The sequence below is a fragment of the Protomyctophum bolini genome, assembly GCF_963924005.1.
Source record: "Protomyctophum bolini genome assembly, chromosome: 13".
Classification (NCBI taxonomy): Eukaryota; Metazoa; Chordata; class Actinopteri; order Myctophiformes; family Myctophidae; genus Protomyctophum; species Protomyctophum bolini.
Window position 1 is genome coordinate 30241008 of NC_137874.1, and position 18506 is coordinate 30259513.

Sequence of the window (18506 nt, forward strand, 5' to 3'; positions counted from 1 at the left end):
CAAAGAAGTGTTCAGAAGACTGACAGATACGGACTGTTTCCTTTCCTCCTGCTGCTCCGATTCCTCCTATATATGGAGTTCTGTGTCAGGAATGCCCAAATATGAAGCGTGTTGCCTAATCTCAATGTGACGTCATGGAATCTACAGGTGATGGGATTTAGGCCCTAGGAATTAGGTCCACTGGCAGAGCCTGACCGAAGCCTTTTGTGGTGGTTCTCGAGTTGGGTGGATTACACACGTACACACATACAGCGACGTGGTGCATTTATAATAGGATGACGATTCCTGACATCATCAGTATAATTATGGTGGTTTTAGACAACTAGATCTCCATATTTGCCTATATATGGGCATATTGGTCGGATCAGCGGTTTTGGATAACAGCCTACAGTATATCCAAACCCTAGACACCTCACTCCTCGAGTCCTCACCGATGCGTGCACTGAGATTGAAGTCGATTGGTCCCATATAGGTATGCACACCATATGGGCATAGCGGTCAGCTCTGTGTTTCTGGACAACCGGAACTCCTTATATGCCTATGGGCGTTTGGGCATTTGTTTATGGTTATGTCTGAATCGGTTCGGAGTTTCTGTACTCATTCCGCCATTTTTAGCAGTTTTAGCAGTTCTGTGCTGTTGTTTTCCACGAAATTCTGCAATATGGTAGAGGGCCATGAGAAGCTCACAGTCATTATTTTGTCAAAAGACGAATTAGGCCCAGGCGGTGGCGTAACCGTCTGGGCACCCGACTGGTAATCCAGTCGCAGTGTGCCGCGGGTTCGACTCGCGAGCCTGACACGGCCTTTACTGCATGTCTTCCCCCATATCTCTCCCGTTTCCTGTCAACCTACTGTCTGTCCCTTAAAAAAAAAAAAAAAAAAAAAAAATCTTAAAAAAAAGACGAATTTTGATCTCCTTTAGATCTCCCAATGAGATGACATTGACATTTTATGATTTGCTCGATCCAATTGGAGTGGAGTCTGGACTCTGGCTATGCAGGACTACAGTGTTGACAGACAACCTCTTCAGCCAATCAGCATAACAAATAAAGCTAACGTCATCTCCAGTCTCCAATCAGTAAACAACACTAGCCCGGAACACGGAACCTGATTGCAACCGATAGGGGCGCATAGTTGAAAGCATTATGTAAAAAAAAAAAAAGACAAACTGGCCAGATAAAAATGTTTTTATTGAACAATACGGAAGGCACGGGTGCCTATACCTGCCCATGAACAATTCTAACATCCGTGGCCCCGGGGGAGCACTTTATATTTGAAATATAATAATAATGTAAAGTGTACATATAACGTTTATGTACACTTTAAAGTAAATGTAGTGCTAACTTGACACATACAAACAAACAAAACAAAAAATGTAACCTCACCAAGATTTTTCTCGTCACGCTGGCCAGCTTTGTTTTGGTAGACCATGTTTTTTATTTTAGCCACAGTGCCTTTAGGTGAACCTCCCATATTATATCCACCTGCAATGAACAGAAACCAAGCTGTTGCAATGATACATGTTTAATGTACATATGTAGGCCTACATATTCTACCACATTTGCCTTCACAATCAAATTACAAATTAATTTTATTGGACAAATTGGGAAGTCAATTTGCTTTTAACAAATTTAAGTAAAATTGAAGTAAAATCATGTGTCAAAGATTGTGGTTGTTGTGAAGTGATTTTATACCGCCTTGGCCAACTATCTGTTGCTTGGATGTTTAAAGCTGCATTGTGCAATATTTTGGATAGTAAGGCCTGAAAATATGTGCTGTAGGCCTATAAAGGTTTATTGAGATGCTACCAACAATGGCTGTCCCTGTTGTCCCCTCACCTACCCCGCTACTTCCTAAATTCCATTCATGTCAATTTCATTGTAGTGCCAAATCACAATAAGTCGTCTCAAGACATTTACAGTATAGAGCAGAGACCTGATGCAGCGTTACCTAAGCTCCAGCTAAGCTACTCAGGCTCAGAGAAGACATTGGGCTCCCCTCTCCAAGCTGCAGATATGTAGCACCTTGGCCCTCCTCCTTCGTTCATTAAACTATGCTCTCCCCCTCCCACATACCCATGCTTCCCACTCCCAGGCTCCCACTACTGCATTATTAATTATTGATTTGCCAGTGCAAAATGACTTCCAGTCATTTGCCAGTGCAAACTGTATTTGACTATTGTAACAATTAGGCTACCCATGGGGTAGTTTTTTAAAACAGTTGGACAGTTTACCTCCTCTTTATCAGTAAAGAGGATGATGACATGACAGTGATCTAAGCTTTCATTAGTGTTGTATTTTATCAATACCATTCTCTCCATGATCACTCTAAATGCTGCTTTCAGGTTTCAGGTCCCAACATCATTAACCCCTGTGATGCAAATGTGTGACACACACGCACGCTCACACAATTTAAGGGTAGATACAGTCGATTTCTGGCATGTTATAACTTATCATCACCTAGATCTGCATATGGAGCCGGCCAGCAAGTGCTGAATATTTTACCATTGGGTTAATAGAGCCTGCCTGCTTCTTCAGGGGATACATTTAATATTGACCATTAGATCAAAATTCAGTCTTTATCACGATTTAAAATGTACAGATTCACATGCATTTTCAGGGCATGTTCAATCAATCGTGACTTGTTTTTACATTTTTTATTTTTTTATACCTTGAACCACTTACTGTAATTAATCTAATAATATATTGCTCTCTAGTTAATGTAGCAATGCATGTTCAAAACAGATTCAATTTCATTGGCAAGCATGTTTATGTCTTGTACATTAGACACATACAGAGCAATGAGTTGAAAGATCCAAGTTGGCGCAATGCCAGACAGCTGGTCCACATTGCGTAGGCAGTAGGCACACATGAACAGCTGCTGGGCCTTTTAAGTAATTTCACCCTGACCCAAGTTACAGTAAACTGGGATGGCCCAGCATGGGGTAGTGGTAACACAATTCCTTTCCTTCCATTGTCACGTTCTGTGACATGTTCTGTATTTAGTTAGTGTTTTTCTAGGCTTAAAATAATTTATATAAATATTTGTGTAAATCTCTATGGGGAAAAGATTAATGGCAGATTTTTCAGTAGGTCCAGAAAACCACTCCCACCACTGTGCTCTATAGAATGTTCAAACCATACAATATTGTCTTAAAGTTAACGTTACAAAACACACAAAACTGTTGGTCCCGTGTCATGCTGTCAAACAAAACAACCAGACCGGAAGTGAAACCACCTAATGTGTGAGACCTAAGACCAACCATTAGTGGTCTGGTCTAAATGAAACAATTGCCATTTCCGGCACAATGTTACGCAAAACAACCAAGTTCACAGCAGGTCCAGGGCCGGCCGGTCGGCCCATGGGTCAGTCGGTCGGTCGGCTCATGGGTCGGCCGGTCGGCCCATGGGTCGGCCCATGGGTCAGTCGGTCGGTCGGCCCATGGGCCCGGTCGGCCAAGGACACGGACACTAAAATATAAGAAACAAAATAATTACAAATAATTATGACAGCTAAACATTCCTTGATTTTTGTAAGAATGTTCAAATCAAAGTAAAGTGAAATAAACTGGCCAGCCTCCCTTTAAAAAAAACCCCAAAACATCGCTTTTGAGTTTAATTCATTTATTTATTGTTTACATCATTGTCAATGACTACAGTAATAACTGGTTATTACAAAATAGTTACAAAGACTAATTAATTTGCTGATGGTGAATTAATTGTGTATCAGATTTGAATGCATGCCTACAGTATAAGTATGTAAGTATAAGTAAGCTGGTCTATAGTGGTCAAATACATTATACATCATTTAAAAACGTGATTGGTTTAAAATCAAACTGGTCCTCGTTAGCAAGTATGTCTTTGAGAAAACTGACAACTCTGAAAAGATTGATGTGGAAATCTCTGGAGGTTTGGTTTGACAATGGCATGATCTCTCCATTTTGACACATGTCGTATACTCCCCAACTGACCAATGCAACCTGTCAATGAAAAGTTTCACAGCTTGATTTGCACCAATTAGCAAGACCAACAGCAACACATACAACATACAACTATATGGACAAGTTGGATAACAATAAGACTATATCTTAGGGTGCGGGTACCCGGTAGCCTCACGTAGCCATACAACTATTCCGAATGCTATATAGTCTGGAACTATACACTACACAAATCTGAGAAAGGAAGCTGGCTTTTTTTTAAATATACATTTCTGCTAAGCAGAAAGCTATGCTTAGATGATTTATATTTATATTAGGCTAAATTTGCGTGACTGTAAAGACGAAACGGAAGTGGGGAGGAGGCTTCACTTCCGCTTTATTGCTCATGATCAGAGCTTCCATGCTCCAGACTGTATAACGGAAGCATTTGAAAATTGCAGGAGGCAACAGTCTGGCCACGTGAGACCAAGGTGCGGGGCCTGTCTGTTGAGGTTCTAGTAATGTGTCAGTCTACAACAAGCACTAAAATGGTTCATTTAAACAGTTAAAACTCTACCATATTCCAATGGTATCATTATGTTTTCTTGCACATACAAAAAGAACACATTTTGTACATAACTACATACCACACATCAGAGTCCTAGTAGTAAAAAGTAGTAGTAAGGTTGAAATCTATTTTTTGCAAGTAAGAAATTAATCTGGGTGTTACAGGGTTAATAGTCTTTAATTACCGTACTCTGATCTGACCAAGCCAGCACTGCTTTTCAATTATGTTCCCTGGCTGACACCCTTAAGTGTGCAGGTCTTAAAGCAACCAACTCTACAGCCTTTTCTTTTTCTCTTTCCTTCCCATTTAAATATCATTTCAGATAAAAGTGGGATGTTTATCAGCCTGCATGCCAGATTTAAGCAATATTACACGAGAGGGTGTGGGTTAACGTTCGTCTCGTTCCTTACCGCATCACTGTCGTGGCAAAACCACACCCTTGAGTGTAATATTGCAATTATACAACAGTTACCCTTAAAACTAAGAAAATCGCTGAAAAAAAAAGAATTAATGACAGATGTAGTCACCACGGCCACAAATGTCCCAAGAAACTTCTATTCTGCCACCTCCAGCCTCGGCAGTATCACCATTTCCAAGCATAGCTGGTCTCACTACCCTGTTATACACCTTCCCTTTCACTCTTTGCACTCGTGCTGTACCTTTCGTTCACAAATCACACCTGGCTTTTTTCTCCATCCTTTCCACCCTGCCTGCCGTCTCAATATTTTGTATCACAAAAATAAGTAAAATACTCAGAATTGAGTACTGTATGTACGTGACAATGGACATGCAGTGCACATTCATTCATGCATTCATTCATTCATTCATTCATTAATTTCACTCTTGCAGCACATCCTCACATTGCATTATCTCTCTCTCTCTCTCTCTCTCTCCCTCTCTCTCTCCCTAAACAACTGCAGTGCCAGTGAAGATGCCAAACCCTACACTTACATTTCAACCCAGTGTCTTTGGCTGACTGGTGATCAAATCATATTTGATACAGGGAATAATCGACAACCACACACTCTGCCGATTACAGAGAACTTTGAATTACAGATTTTCTTTTAGAATTAGGTGTGGGTGAAAAAGGCAAACCTTGTCATGGAGATGACATATTTTAATGTTGAGTGGCATTCCACTTAAGGACCTACTGTATATATACTGTATTTCACACATTGTGAAAATAGCCAAACGTGACACGCAGTTAACTTGTAGAAATCAAAGAACAGTTGCTCACCTGTATCACACGGTTCTCATACTCCTTGAACACAGCACCACCGGAGTCCCCTGGTGGGAACAGATTCATAGATACATACATTTGTTTTCTTTTCTTTAATAAGAAACTTGAGCTACAGTAAGTGAATGATACAAAATGCTTATACAGTACATTTATGCTATATGCTTTTATTACTGTACATTGGCATGTTGTCTGGAGATGAATATACTGTAATAGTGGATCATACCATGGCATGCTATGTAATCTATATTAGGGGTCATGCCACCAGTGCAGATGAAGTTATCAGTCACAGCAAGGGTGACATCATCAGGTACCCCATAAGCATATTTGGCTTGTGCAATACAACCGGGTCTCTGAATTGGAGGTCAAGAGAACAGAGTAGAGTAGAGGTACATATGAGTACATATACTGTACAGTATATATACACATGCACATGTACGTGGTGTACAGATAGGAATATAATATGAATAGGAATATAAGACATGCAGTACAGTATGAGGATATTATAAAGGATACACAGTAAAATCCTTAGTGATGATTAAACTATGAAGATTATACAAATGGAATAAAACTCATCCTTATATTGTTCCACTGTGATTTTCCTGTATACTATTATTTACACATTATAAGCACAAAAACTCACATAATGACCAAACTTGGCGCGGACATCTTTTTCCTTTACCAAGTCTCGCCTGACGGTCAGGAAGTCAAGTCTTTCAATTTCTTTGTTCAACAATCGCTCCTCTGTTTTAAGAGAATGCATATAGTGTTCAGCGGATGGGATAGCATGTGATGAAATGATCAGATCAACTTTATTAGAAAGTTATTGGGGGAGAAAATAGGCTTTCTATTATTAAGTAAATTGATTCTTTATAATGTATGAACTGGTAGAAGGACCATATTTAGTATCAGAGTATGAAAACATTAAAAAAATAAATAAAGACCAACTATCAAAATGGCACAACAAAGCCTGACTTTATTTATTACTTGTGCAAGCAGAGCGTGCAAGTAATGTTATCAGTCAAGTGCTACGATTACTTGTGCAAGCAGAGCGTGCGAGTAATGTTATCAGTCAAGTGCTACGATGCGTATGTCTATGTCCCTTAGCAGCATATGATATGACGTCATATGCTGGCACGAAGCAGACCGTGCAGGTACTGTATGTTTTCCGTCATGCTACAAAGTGTATGTCCCATGACGTGATTAAGATATGTACCAATGTCCCTTAGCAGCAAATGATATGACGTCATATGCTGGCACGGGACATATGTTTTCCGTCATGCTACGAAGTGTATACAGTCCCAGATATGTACAGTACCAATGCCAGGGTATAATTGGTTTACGATGGTGACGTAATGATGATATATTTCAGTGTCGGGTGGATTCAAGGGACATACGCATCAAACCACCCGAGTACCGGTAACCACATTATACCACTAACCAACTCAGAAATTACATATACATACATATAGACATATATATATAGACATATGAGCATATGACGTGATGAATATATGTACCAATGCCAGGGTATAATTGATTATCGATGGTGACTTAACGATGACATGTTTCAGTGTCGGGTGGTCTAAAGGTAATGCCCCTATGTATACATGTATGTAATCTGACACCACTGCCATAACAGGCATAAGTAATCATTACCATACTTCAAAGACCTCATCAAACCCTGTACACTCAAGACACTGCTCCCGCTGCCACCCTTAGATCTCAATATATGGAGCTGACCTGTTCTGACATGTTGATCTGACTTCATCAAATCCTGTACACTCAAGACACACTCCATACATGGCCAGTACAGAATTCTTTCCATATGTTGATCTGACCCCCCATGACAAAGCGCCAGCTCTCGCCCAGCAGTCTGCCCTCACCCAGGCGGAGGCGCACGTGACCTCGCCCTTTAGGGCGTCTTACTGGTAATAATGATTTAGTTTAGTTTTACTTTTAATAACGTTGTTTAATGTTATTTAGTTGCAGTTAATCTGATTTTGATTCTCTGATTTGTATACTGTTAGAAGTTGGCACATCTATAAATGATAAAGCTATTTTAATATTAAGGTGTTGGTGGTGGGTTACATATTAGCCTACTGTATGTATGTCACCTTGTTGCCTGCAGGTGGAAACACCAACCAGCTTCAGAGCATCACTGGTTGCCTGAGTGCAAGGTATGCAAATAGGCCTGAGGAAAGATGATGACATACAAACATTAGGAAAATAATAATGATTTGTTACATAGGTGGGTACACCTACGTAACTACACACACACGCACGCACACGCATGCACGCACGCACGCACACACACACACACACACACACACACACACACACACACACACACACACACACACACACACACACACACACACACACTAGCCTAGTACTGAGATCATAATTTGTTTGTAATTAAAATAAGTAATTTTAAGACAATGTCATAATAATTGTAAATGCTTACCTGACTTCACTGCTAAAAATTACTTTTTCTTTCAGTTTAAGGAGAACCACATCATAGTCATAGAATTCTAACACTCCTTGTCCTTGTCTTTTTTCAAGATCGAAGTCTGGATGCTGGTGGAAACTTTCTACTTTTCTAACTGTGAGGGTAAAAGACAAGGATAAAATGAGCAAGTCAGAAAGGTTTAGGTCACGCTAATCTTGGCAAAGTAATCAAATACAAAAGATCTCCGCAAGGCCTGTGTTTGCCTATAGCCATCAGGACACAAGGAAGCTGCAGGAGGGAAATTTGTACGACCGACGGTGCAACTGTTCGTGTTTGTGGTACCCCCTATGGGCAGTATTGAAAGGAATTTTGGAGGAATGCCCCTCAACATCAATTGATGTTGTGCCCTGCCCACACATTTTGTGAAGGCAGTATAGGCAAAGCTGGAGTATCAAAACCCTGTTTGGTGGTCCCTGTCACATGACTCATGAGACCCTTGTGGCCTAATGGACTATATTCACACAGCGGCCATTTTACTCTCACATCATAATAGCAAAAATATGGTGAATCTGAATTGGGTTGTTTCTGCAACAAACAGTGACATTTGAAGATAGTTAGGACGCAAAATTCATCTGATAACTATATAATTTCGTACCTCCGGTCATTCATGGCCAGGCGGAGATAATTAGCTACCAGCATGAAAACAAAACCATTATGAATGCGTATGATATAAACATGTTACATATTACCCTGTTTATCACTGGTGTAAACATTAATGTCTTCCGCTGTATCTTCAAAGTGGATGCAGTGTGCAGCAGTCAAGACAAATCTGCTGCTCACCAGAGAACCAAGGCATTGTCGTGACTAAATTGAACATACAGGACATACAATATATTAAGTAATATTTGTGTTTCCTGAAATGTGTCGGGTTTCACTGTAATTAAACAACAATAAACAAACAAATTATAAACTGTAAAAACTAAAACTACCTTAATAGTGATTTCCACCATCCATGGATACTGGAATGCTGCCCATCCTTTTACAACCTTTCTGTCTTTTTCAATGTAAAGGCCACACAAACCCACAACCTCTTGTTCATCTGCATGAAAGAAAAACAAAAGCAGAAAAAGTTGATTAAAATAAATCACATAATCCTCATAATATTTGCTGGTAAACAATTCCAAATTTTGTGTTGTGAGGAGTGTGAGGAATACGCTATACTGTGTGTGTATGTTTATATTGTATATATATATACACGTAGGGCGTCCTCCTCCAGCTCTGGAATCCGGGACGGGACCACGAGGAGTCCCGTTATATACTGTTACTAGCTTAGAGGTTTGTGGCAATGAAAAACAAGCATTCCTTTCGCAAACTTACTGATTTCCCATACGGACTGTAATATTACATAGGCCTACATATGAAAATGTGTTCCATTGTCTTATCAGCTTCATGTCGGTAAAAGAGAACTCACCAATAATGTCGCCAAAGGTCTGTTCTAATTTTCCGATTTCCGCTAATCTGAAATAATGTTTATCAAGGCTCCTCTCAGGTGCTGTAAGAGGCATTAGATCTTCATCAAAGATATTAGATCCAATGGCGAAAACATAAATATCTGCAAGAGACAAGATAGTTGCCAAAATTAAACATAATATTATGTTGTGAATTATCTGCATGCTGTCTTACTGGCAGCCTCTGGTGGCCACTCCCCATTCCCTGCATCCACAATCACACATGTGTTTGCCATTACACCACTCAACTCACTAGCCAATCACAGTCTAGGTGTGCCACATATAAGCAGCAACTCACCCCACACTCCTCACTCAGTCTCCAGCCTTCACACAGGCAACATGCAGCACCTGCAGACCTCACTGAGTCTACCCATTACTCCAGCCATGCGTACTTGACCAAAGTAAGCCTTTATGTTCTGTATTGACTTAATGTATTCTATGCTATGTTGATCACCTTGCCTATACTATTATTGTTCACATATGTATAAATGCCCAGTCTACCTGTTGATACATATCCATTCTGTTGCCATATTCTGAACTATATTTAATCTACTTTATTGTCATGCTATAGCTAATATGTATTCCATTTCTTATATCTTGCTTGTAGAAACCATGGATTAAGGAGATAATAAACCTGACCTTGTTGATAATACACCTTGGTGTCACATACTCTCTCTGACCGGGGGATACTTGGGTGGTCAGCTCATAGCCCACAAACCCAACCAGCAGAATATTTATTAATTAGGTTGTGTGTTTCCACAACATCAATGCAAGACTTTACAGAGCATGGTTAAAACGTACGTACAGCACATCACCAGGTTTACATTTAGTGTTTCTTCAGCAAGAGGAGCAAGTGTTCCAAAATACAGCTTGTAGTGACAGTGCTGCTCAAAGCACATTCAAAAGCTATAGGTAAAGATACCAAGGATTTGTCTCGTAACAGTCTGACTGGCATTAGTTCGACAACACTGTTGCTCCCGACATGCACGGCCGGTTACAAGTCTACGACTAACCCATGGCCGGGTTAAAACTCACACGTGGCTCCTGACATGCATGGCAGGTTACAACCCGTGGTAGGTTAAAACTAACCCGTGGCTTGAATTCCTGTGAGGTTAGGTTTATATAATTGGGTTTTGGGTATGTGTCAAACTCAAAACTGTAGGACTGTTAGTACGTCAGACCAAACACATGCATCCCATCTGCAGATACGAAGATACAATGCTACGTAGCGTATTTATTTATCCATGTAGCTTTGTATCTTTGTAGCTGAAGTTGAAACCAGACCAACTTTTTGTAGCTTTGTTGCTGTTGTAGCTGCTACAAACATCGGATTTATCATGTCACCATGACCTCCATTTCCATTGAAAGATAATGGTAGCCTTTGTATATGCAAGTATGAACACAACATTAGTGATGCCCTTATGCTTTTCTCGGTGTGTAAAAGCCAAAATGCTCTGAATCCAGGCGGGTTAATATATTTGGATGAGAAATATTTTTTATGGAATATATCGGGAAAAATATGGTTTAAAGAAACATTTAACCCCACCAAGATATTCCTTTCGGTTTTCCTCGTCAAGTCGACCAGCTTTGTTGTGGTAGACCATGTGTTTTATTTTAGCCACAGTGTCTATAGGTGAACCTCCCGAGTTAAATCCCCCTGCAAAGAACAGAAACGAAGCTGTCATAAAGATGACAGATTTACGGAATAATAGGGATTGGGTTATTTGCCCTCACAATCAGAACACAATTTTCTTTTATGGGTATTTATATATATTATTATAGCAGCATATTATTTCTAGGGTATTATAGTTTATAAATAGTTATGATTTAATAATCATTTACGAATGTAAACCGTTTGTTTATGATTAGTTCACACGGACACACACATACTCTCTCCCCATGCCTTCGGCCTGGTGGAGACAACAATGAAGATAGGGAGAGTAAAACCCACGTTTGTCAGAAGTGGTGGATATTTAAATATATAAGATAGAAAGACTCATTACTTACCATCAGTAAAGACAATGATGACATGACGCTGGTCTACAAAGCCTTTGTTAGTATTCTGCTTTATCCATGCCATTCTCTCCCTGATCCTTGCAAACGCCCCATCCAGGTCTGTCCCAATATCATCTGTCCCTGAGACACACAAACACATGTGCACGCGTGTCACACACACACACACACACACACACACACACACACACACACACACACACACACACACACACACACACACACAATTCAATTTAAGGGTAGATCCAGTAGATTTCTGGCATGTTAGAACTTAATTATAAGACCATTTATATAGGCCTATATAAATTCAACCTTTACTTACCTTCTAATATCTGAAATGATTCTAATTTCTGCCGGACATGGTCAAGTGTTGGTTTGTTCGCACCAAAAAAATCATTTATGTTGACAATCTCAATAATGTTAGCAGAGAAGAAGAGTATTTCATAATTGGGGTTGACAGAGAAAGAGGAAACCTATACAAAGAGATGAAAGATAATGTTTGTTAAAACAGAATACTGTAAATCTGTGCTAGACAACATTGACTGAATCAGAAATTTGTGAATTAACATGTTATGTTATTACTCCAAAGTTTTATGCTAAATCATCAAAATTTAAGTCAAAAGGGCTCTATTTGTCTTGAAATTGCTTGAGTGACATTTAATCTTAAATGTGTCCAAATTAAATTATAGACCAGTGCCTGTATTTGTTTGTTTGTGTCTATCATATTCTGATGCTTTATAGTCTAACCTATTATGCAGAAACATGATTCTGCTCCTTCACCTTGGTAATAAGTTTGGTAACTGCCTTTCTTGCATCTAAAAATTCTTCTTTAGTAATGCTTCCTGAAACATCCACAGCGATGTAGATGTTGAGTGTCCCATTTTTTGGTATCCTGATTTTTCTCCCCTTTGGTGTGTCCTCTGAAAAATACAGACATACATGTTTTGATATTTTGGGCCTTAAATCACACTCCTGTTTGGACTTCTCTGGCATATCGGTATTGGAGTTAATTTTAGTTGTGCACACAGTTGGGGCACACTCATCCTTGGGTATGGTATGGACCAATACAAGAAGAACATGTGTTTCATCCAACACCAATCATACATCTATGATCTAGCAACTACTGTATGGCGTGTATGAACATACTGTAGACACACACAAAGACAGGGATGATTGTAATATTTAATACTTCCGTGACCGCGGAGAGCAAAGGACTGTTTCACAGTGGAGTTATCTACGAAGGTAAAGAAATTGAGCCCCCAAAAATGTGGGAGAAATATTCTAAATTGCATTATGCTTTAAGTAAGTGACGTGTCAAACTAGGGGGCTTTCATGATTCTAAATCCATTCCAAGCATTAGTTTTGCACAAGAAGCACTCACTACATTTGGCCATAGCCACTTGCCCAAATGTGCCCAAATGTGATGACCTCATTACATTTGTGATAACGGCTAGTGTTTTTTGTGCAAAACTAACGCTTGGAATGGTTTCAGAATCATGAAAACCCCCTAGTTTGCATCACATGCTACTTGAAGCATAATTCAATTTACAACGTAGAAAATGTTGCTTTATTGTGCCTTATTGGTGCCAACCTCGAGATTATGAGATTTGAACTTTAGTTTTTCGCGGCTGGAGCCCATCTCACTCCCATGGTAGAAACAGCCTACATCCCGATCGTCGGTGCATGCGCCCATGCACACAGTTATTAATGGTTTTTGTGCTCAGAATGGGATAAAGTACCATGTTTAGAGCCTTAATAAAACATTAATCCAAGGGCGTTAGTTCACAGCCTGGAGTGAGGCTAGACTACAGATATGGAGGGCAATCCCTTCCGGGTCAGGCGGATGAGCGATGCTCTTCTTCTTTGCTTATTTTGAGCATTTCACTGGCACTAGCCTCACGATCCAGGTTGTTAATGGTGGCCATATGGCTTTGGGGCTCTCACGAATTTTGCCCGCATTTTTGCAAGGGGCTCAATTTGTTTTTTAACATTCATAGATGATAAATCCACTGAGAGACGGACCTTTGCTCTCCGCGGTCATGGGAGTATCAGATATTACCCAACTAATATGCTGTCAAGTTGCTGTGAAAAGTGATTAAAAAACATACCAATTTGTAGCTCAGTGAGGCTAGTTTTGATTGAGGCACCAAAAGCCTCAGAGACTTCCTGTGCAGTATCATATGTATATTTGTCTGTAACAAGAGCAAAGTTCACATGATATGACACATACTGTACAGTACAGGATGTTAGCCCTAATTTATTCATTTCATTTTGTAGATTTAGTAAGAGTCTAAACATAGGATATCCTCAGATTTTAACAGAAGTATGTAAGCAGATTAATACTAAACAGCTATTTTGACATGAAATTATTTTCACCTCTTGTATGGCAACTCAATTAGAGTGATTGCATGTTTTAATCGCTGACCATGCATGCAATAAGACAAAGCCTTGACTTTTATCATTTGCATATGTTGAGTGTCAATGTGAAATATAACCGTATTATGTTATGTCCTATTGCTTCAACTCTACACGCTCGTTAATAGCTGCAGAGCATAACTAAAATCATAAAGAGCATAAAGCATACACTATATTTGTCTTTTTTGGATGATAATTGTTCAGTTCATGATCACCCCATAGCAGCAAATTGGGTTTATTGACCGAACTTTAATTTCCTTTTCACTTCATACCGTTCCATAGAGACGGCATACACGCACGATCTATATACCAAATGAAAGCCCTAATTTAGTAGTTTAAATGAGCATGTTTTGAGTGAGTTGTGACTCAATGAAAAGACGAGTGATCTTGGCTTGTGCGTGTGGAGAAGCAGCAGTGAGACTTCAGGGCAGCGGCTATGAAGCAATATAGCACTAACGGGCAACGGTTAGGGATCTCTTAAAGGAATCTCTTAAAGCCAAGACTGGTGATTGGTTAAATTTGGTTTAATTATTTTAACGCCCAAACCACACCTACATGCATAATATAATGGGTAACGGAGGTGTTTAAGGGATTTAGACAGGTAACCAAAATACCAACTTTAGTGGGGGAACACCCTTTCCCCACTCCTAAAACCCTAAATAGTGGCTTTAGAAAGATGAGACAAAAATGGAGCCCTATATCTGTAATATCTTACAGTAACAAGTAGGCTCCCTTCCAGTCCACTGGCCATTTTCTTGACACACTCGTTCACGCGACCCCACCAAAATCAAGCCGTTTTTGCAGCTGTATGTCACCTTGTCACCAGAGTCATATGTAAACCCAAGCCTTGAGGCTCCAGCTGGAACACCAGGATCAGCACAAGTACTGTCCGCTGTGGAAACATACAACGTATTTATTTATCATTTATTGTTATCCCCGCCAGGCCGAAATGGCCAATGGCACCCTGGCGAATTATATCCCCAACCAAAGAAAATTGGACATTATGGTTATGGAAAAGCTTATTTCATGCTCGGACTATAAAAGGACAAGTTTATATAATACTGGGAAAAGTGGGATCAGACAAACAGACGGAAGGAGAGAAGCAAGAGGGATGACTTTACCATGCAGAAAAACAATCACTATAGGACATAATACTATACAAATATACAAAATATGACACATATTTTAAGGACATTGTCAACTTTATATGTTTACAGCCTGTTTATGACTTACTATCCTCCTGAATGCATATAGGAGTTGTTCCATTCCACTTGCCACTGGATTGGCAAACCCGAAAGTCTGGGCCTCGGAGTGTGTACCCAGACCAGCATTCATAGTTTATCTCTTGGCCCACATAGTACTTCTCCTCAACAGGGTAGACAGTGGCTTGCTCCAGAACATTTGGGTCAGGACAGTCAATCACTACGAAAATGAAATGAAAAAGTTCATTAACTGCAATCACCACGCTGCACGCAACCTTCTACGAATACCGGAAGACTCGACCCGCCGAGTCTTTTTCATCTTTGGGGAGATTTCTTCCCCTTTCGGCGACTCTTCGTCACTTTCCGCGTCACATGCTGGGGTCGAGTTCTCTCTGAGAACGAGTTCCGGAAAGTGACGAAGAGTCGCCGAAAGGGGAAGAAATCTCGCCACTGGAGCGCGCATCTAGCTACTGCATGATGATCATGCACGCTGACAGACAGCAGATCAATAAAAGCATGCAAAAGCATTCAGCTTTCACATAATTATATAGTTTCTTACCTCGATCGTGGCTCGTGCCATGGTTTGAAGAAAGAATAATTAAATAAGGTTTGTTTGTCTGGAGAATGGAGATCCAACACTATGTCATATTATTAAAGTAAGTAAAGAAGAGTCATTGTGCTGCAGAGTGAGAAGCTAATCCGCTCTGATAATTGATCTGACATATATTTGCGCAACTGACTGCAGGCATGAGGTAGCCTAGTAATTATACTTATTTGGCAGCACCTGCAATTCAGTAACCTATACACATTTCAAAAGGCTTTCATATGCTATTAATATTTTTTATAATAAGGTTTGTCCTTATAGATAGAAATGTGATGATTTTTGTATAGTTTTGGATATTAACAAATTAATTATTAAAACACAGGGCCTCGCATTTCTCCCAGGCAGCTATGATTGCGAGCCATGCGTGCGCCTCGCATGCAAGCACTGTCTTGCTGCTGTCATAAAGGGGAAAGCAAGTGGTGTAGTGTACACTTCCATTTGTATAAAAATACGTGGTTTTATTTCTCGTTAGTCATAGCCTATTCATACTGTTGTAGTAGGCTAGCTATTCATCGTTTCTCAGAAGAAACGTGTCAGCTCAGATCGACTGAGAAACTGAATGAATAGCTAGCCTACTACAACAGTACAGAATAGGCTAACTAACGATATGCAAATATGCAAAATTATAATGCTGGGGCGTAGCCCAGCCTCGAATGCAATTGATCACTTGGTATGCTAAGTGCCACGAAAAATAGCGAGGAGGTACGTGTCCATAATATCGCCACGAACGCCCAACAAAAGACATCTGTGAATGAGCTTGTAGATCAGCCACCCCCAGCATGCGGAGATGCAGGCTCTGAGAACATTCAGAAACTTGCAGCTGCAGCTGCTGAAAGTGCCCCGAAAAGTGAAGAAACTCGCCAGAATGTGAAGAAGAGTCGTCCCGTGGCGATTCTTCTTAACACTCTGGCGGGTTTTCTACACGTTTTGGCGAGTTGTCAAGATAACTCGCCAAAAAGAGTAAATGTGGCGAGTCTTCTTGTTACCCCTTCTACAACCCTGTGAGATGCCACTCACAGGATACGGTGGACTGACCGGGAAAGCCATGCTCCAGCCTGACAACGCCCTGCTCTGCTACTTTCATTATATTGTAATATTTTCATAATTCATATTCCATAATTTATGGAAAATGTATATTGGGAATATTACGTCGTGTTTAGCCCTGGCCCAATCCTAGGGTATGGTTGCGAAATATTACAATCGTCACTTACTCATACAGGTCTGCTGAGAAGTCGGCCTAGGTTTCCAGGTACCAGTGGGTAGACACAGGCGAGACGAATCAGGGTATGGATAGTAATTTGGGGGGCAGTGATAGATCAACTTGCTCTTAGTTCTCAGCTCATTAGTCAGGGTGTAATGACCCCCTGAAATCTGTAAGCCAAGCGCTGTGCATATCTGCTTTGTCCCAACACCTTGAAAACAAATTCATTGAGATGAGTATTTCATCATTATCATACCTTATCATGCCTATACTTAACGCTTAACATTAAAAACTAACAATAATCACTAAACACTAACAACACTAAACACTTATGGCTCTATTTTCGTCCATGCTAAAACCCTTATCCCTAAACTAATTTAATTGTTAAAATAGCCAATCTACAGGCTCACAGCATGTCGATGTAGATTGGCTATTTTAACTATTCAATTTTATTTTCAAAATAGTAAAAAAGTTTTGGGATAAGGGGTTTAGCATCGTCCATGCCATGGTGTGGTCTTTTAAGGAAACTTCCAAATACTGGCCTATAGTCTGCATTTGGAACTGAAAGCCTCATATACTAAGCAGATATTATATATATATAGTTTCAGTAGTAGAGATCTATATTTGAAATGGCTAATCACTGCCGCCATCTCTATGAGTGAAGCAGTGAAGCAATGGGCCTAATATTGCACTAATTACTTGAATGATTGAATGTTTTATTGACAGTTTGTAGAAAAAGGCACAATAGAGTTCAATACAAGGTCTGCCAAGCAGATTTACTACCCAAGAAAACACTGGGCTTGTTTCCATTGGGGTCCTTCATATTCAATTCATCTGAATTATCAAAATCTGGAACTTCCCATTTATATTCTAAATGATCACAAAAATAATCTTGCACTCCACCTTGAAAAGAGTAGGTTTATGACCTAAGCTACAGTATGTATATACTTGTCAGACGTTTCACATTTAGGCTATACTGTATGAGCCGTTGTTGAAGAAGTAAGTTCTACTCTAATGTTTTGCCTTTTTTTAAGTAGCACCACCACAATGTAGAATAGCCTACTCTGTTATAAGTAACATACCTTCAAAAGTGCACTTTAATAAATAAAACATATACTGTACAAAGTGTACATAGTATTTTCCAATAGGTTACTTTGCTCACTCAGTGTTGCTTTATAAAAACAAGATGAAAGATCTATTCCAAATCCTATCCAAAACAAGGAGTCAATATTCAGATAGAAAATATTTGCCTTGTGGCTTTAGTATTGGAACATTTTGTCATAAACTATATTTTCCTTTTTTTGTAAGGTCTTGGAAAATATTAATTATTCTCAACAAATAATAGAATCAAAACAAGATCACAAGCTCACCCATGAAGTTAAACTGAAGA

The 18506-nt window shown here is 39.7% G+C and overlaps 1 protein-coding gene across 1 annotated transcript; it reads right to left on the bottom strand.

The window, feature by feature from the left end:
* Positions 1 to 11: 11 nt before the first annotated feature.
* Positions 12 to 16999, bottom strand: LOC308327600 (complement factor B-like; the record flags this gene model as incomplete). Its single annotated transcript, XM_080781123.1, has 16 exons — positions 12 to 66; positions 483 to 538; positions 5722 to 5771; positions 5948 to 6074; positions 6365 to 6465; positions 7839 to 7846; positions 8189 to 8327; positions 9645 to 9785; positions 11228 to 11359; positions 11689 to 11817; positions 12017 to 12167; positions 12475 to 12614; positions 13803 to 13886; positions 14825 to 15001; positions 15343 to 15531; positions 16933 to 16999. 16 exons carry the CDS (start codon positions 16997 to 16999, stop codon positions 12 to 14), a joined length of 1746 nt encoding a protein of 581 aa, XP_080637249.1.
* Between the last annotated feature and the right edge of the window lie 1507 nt (positions 17000 to 18506).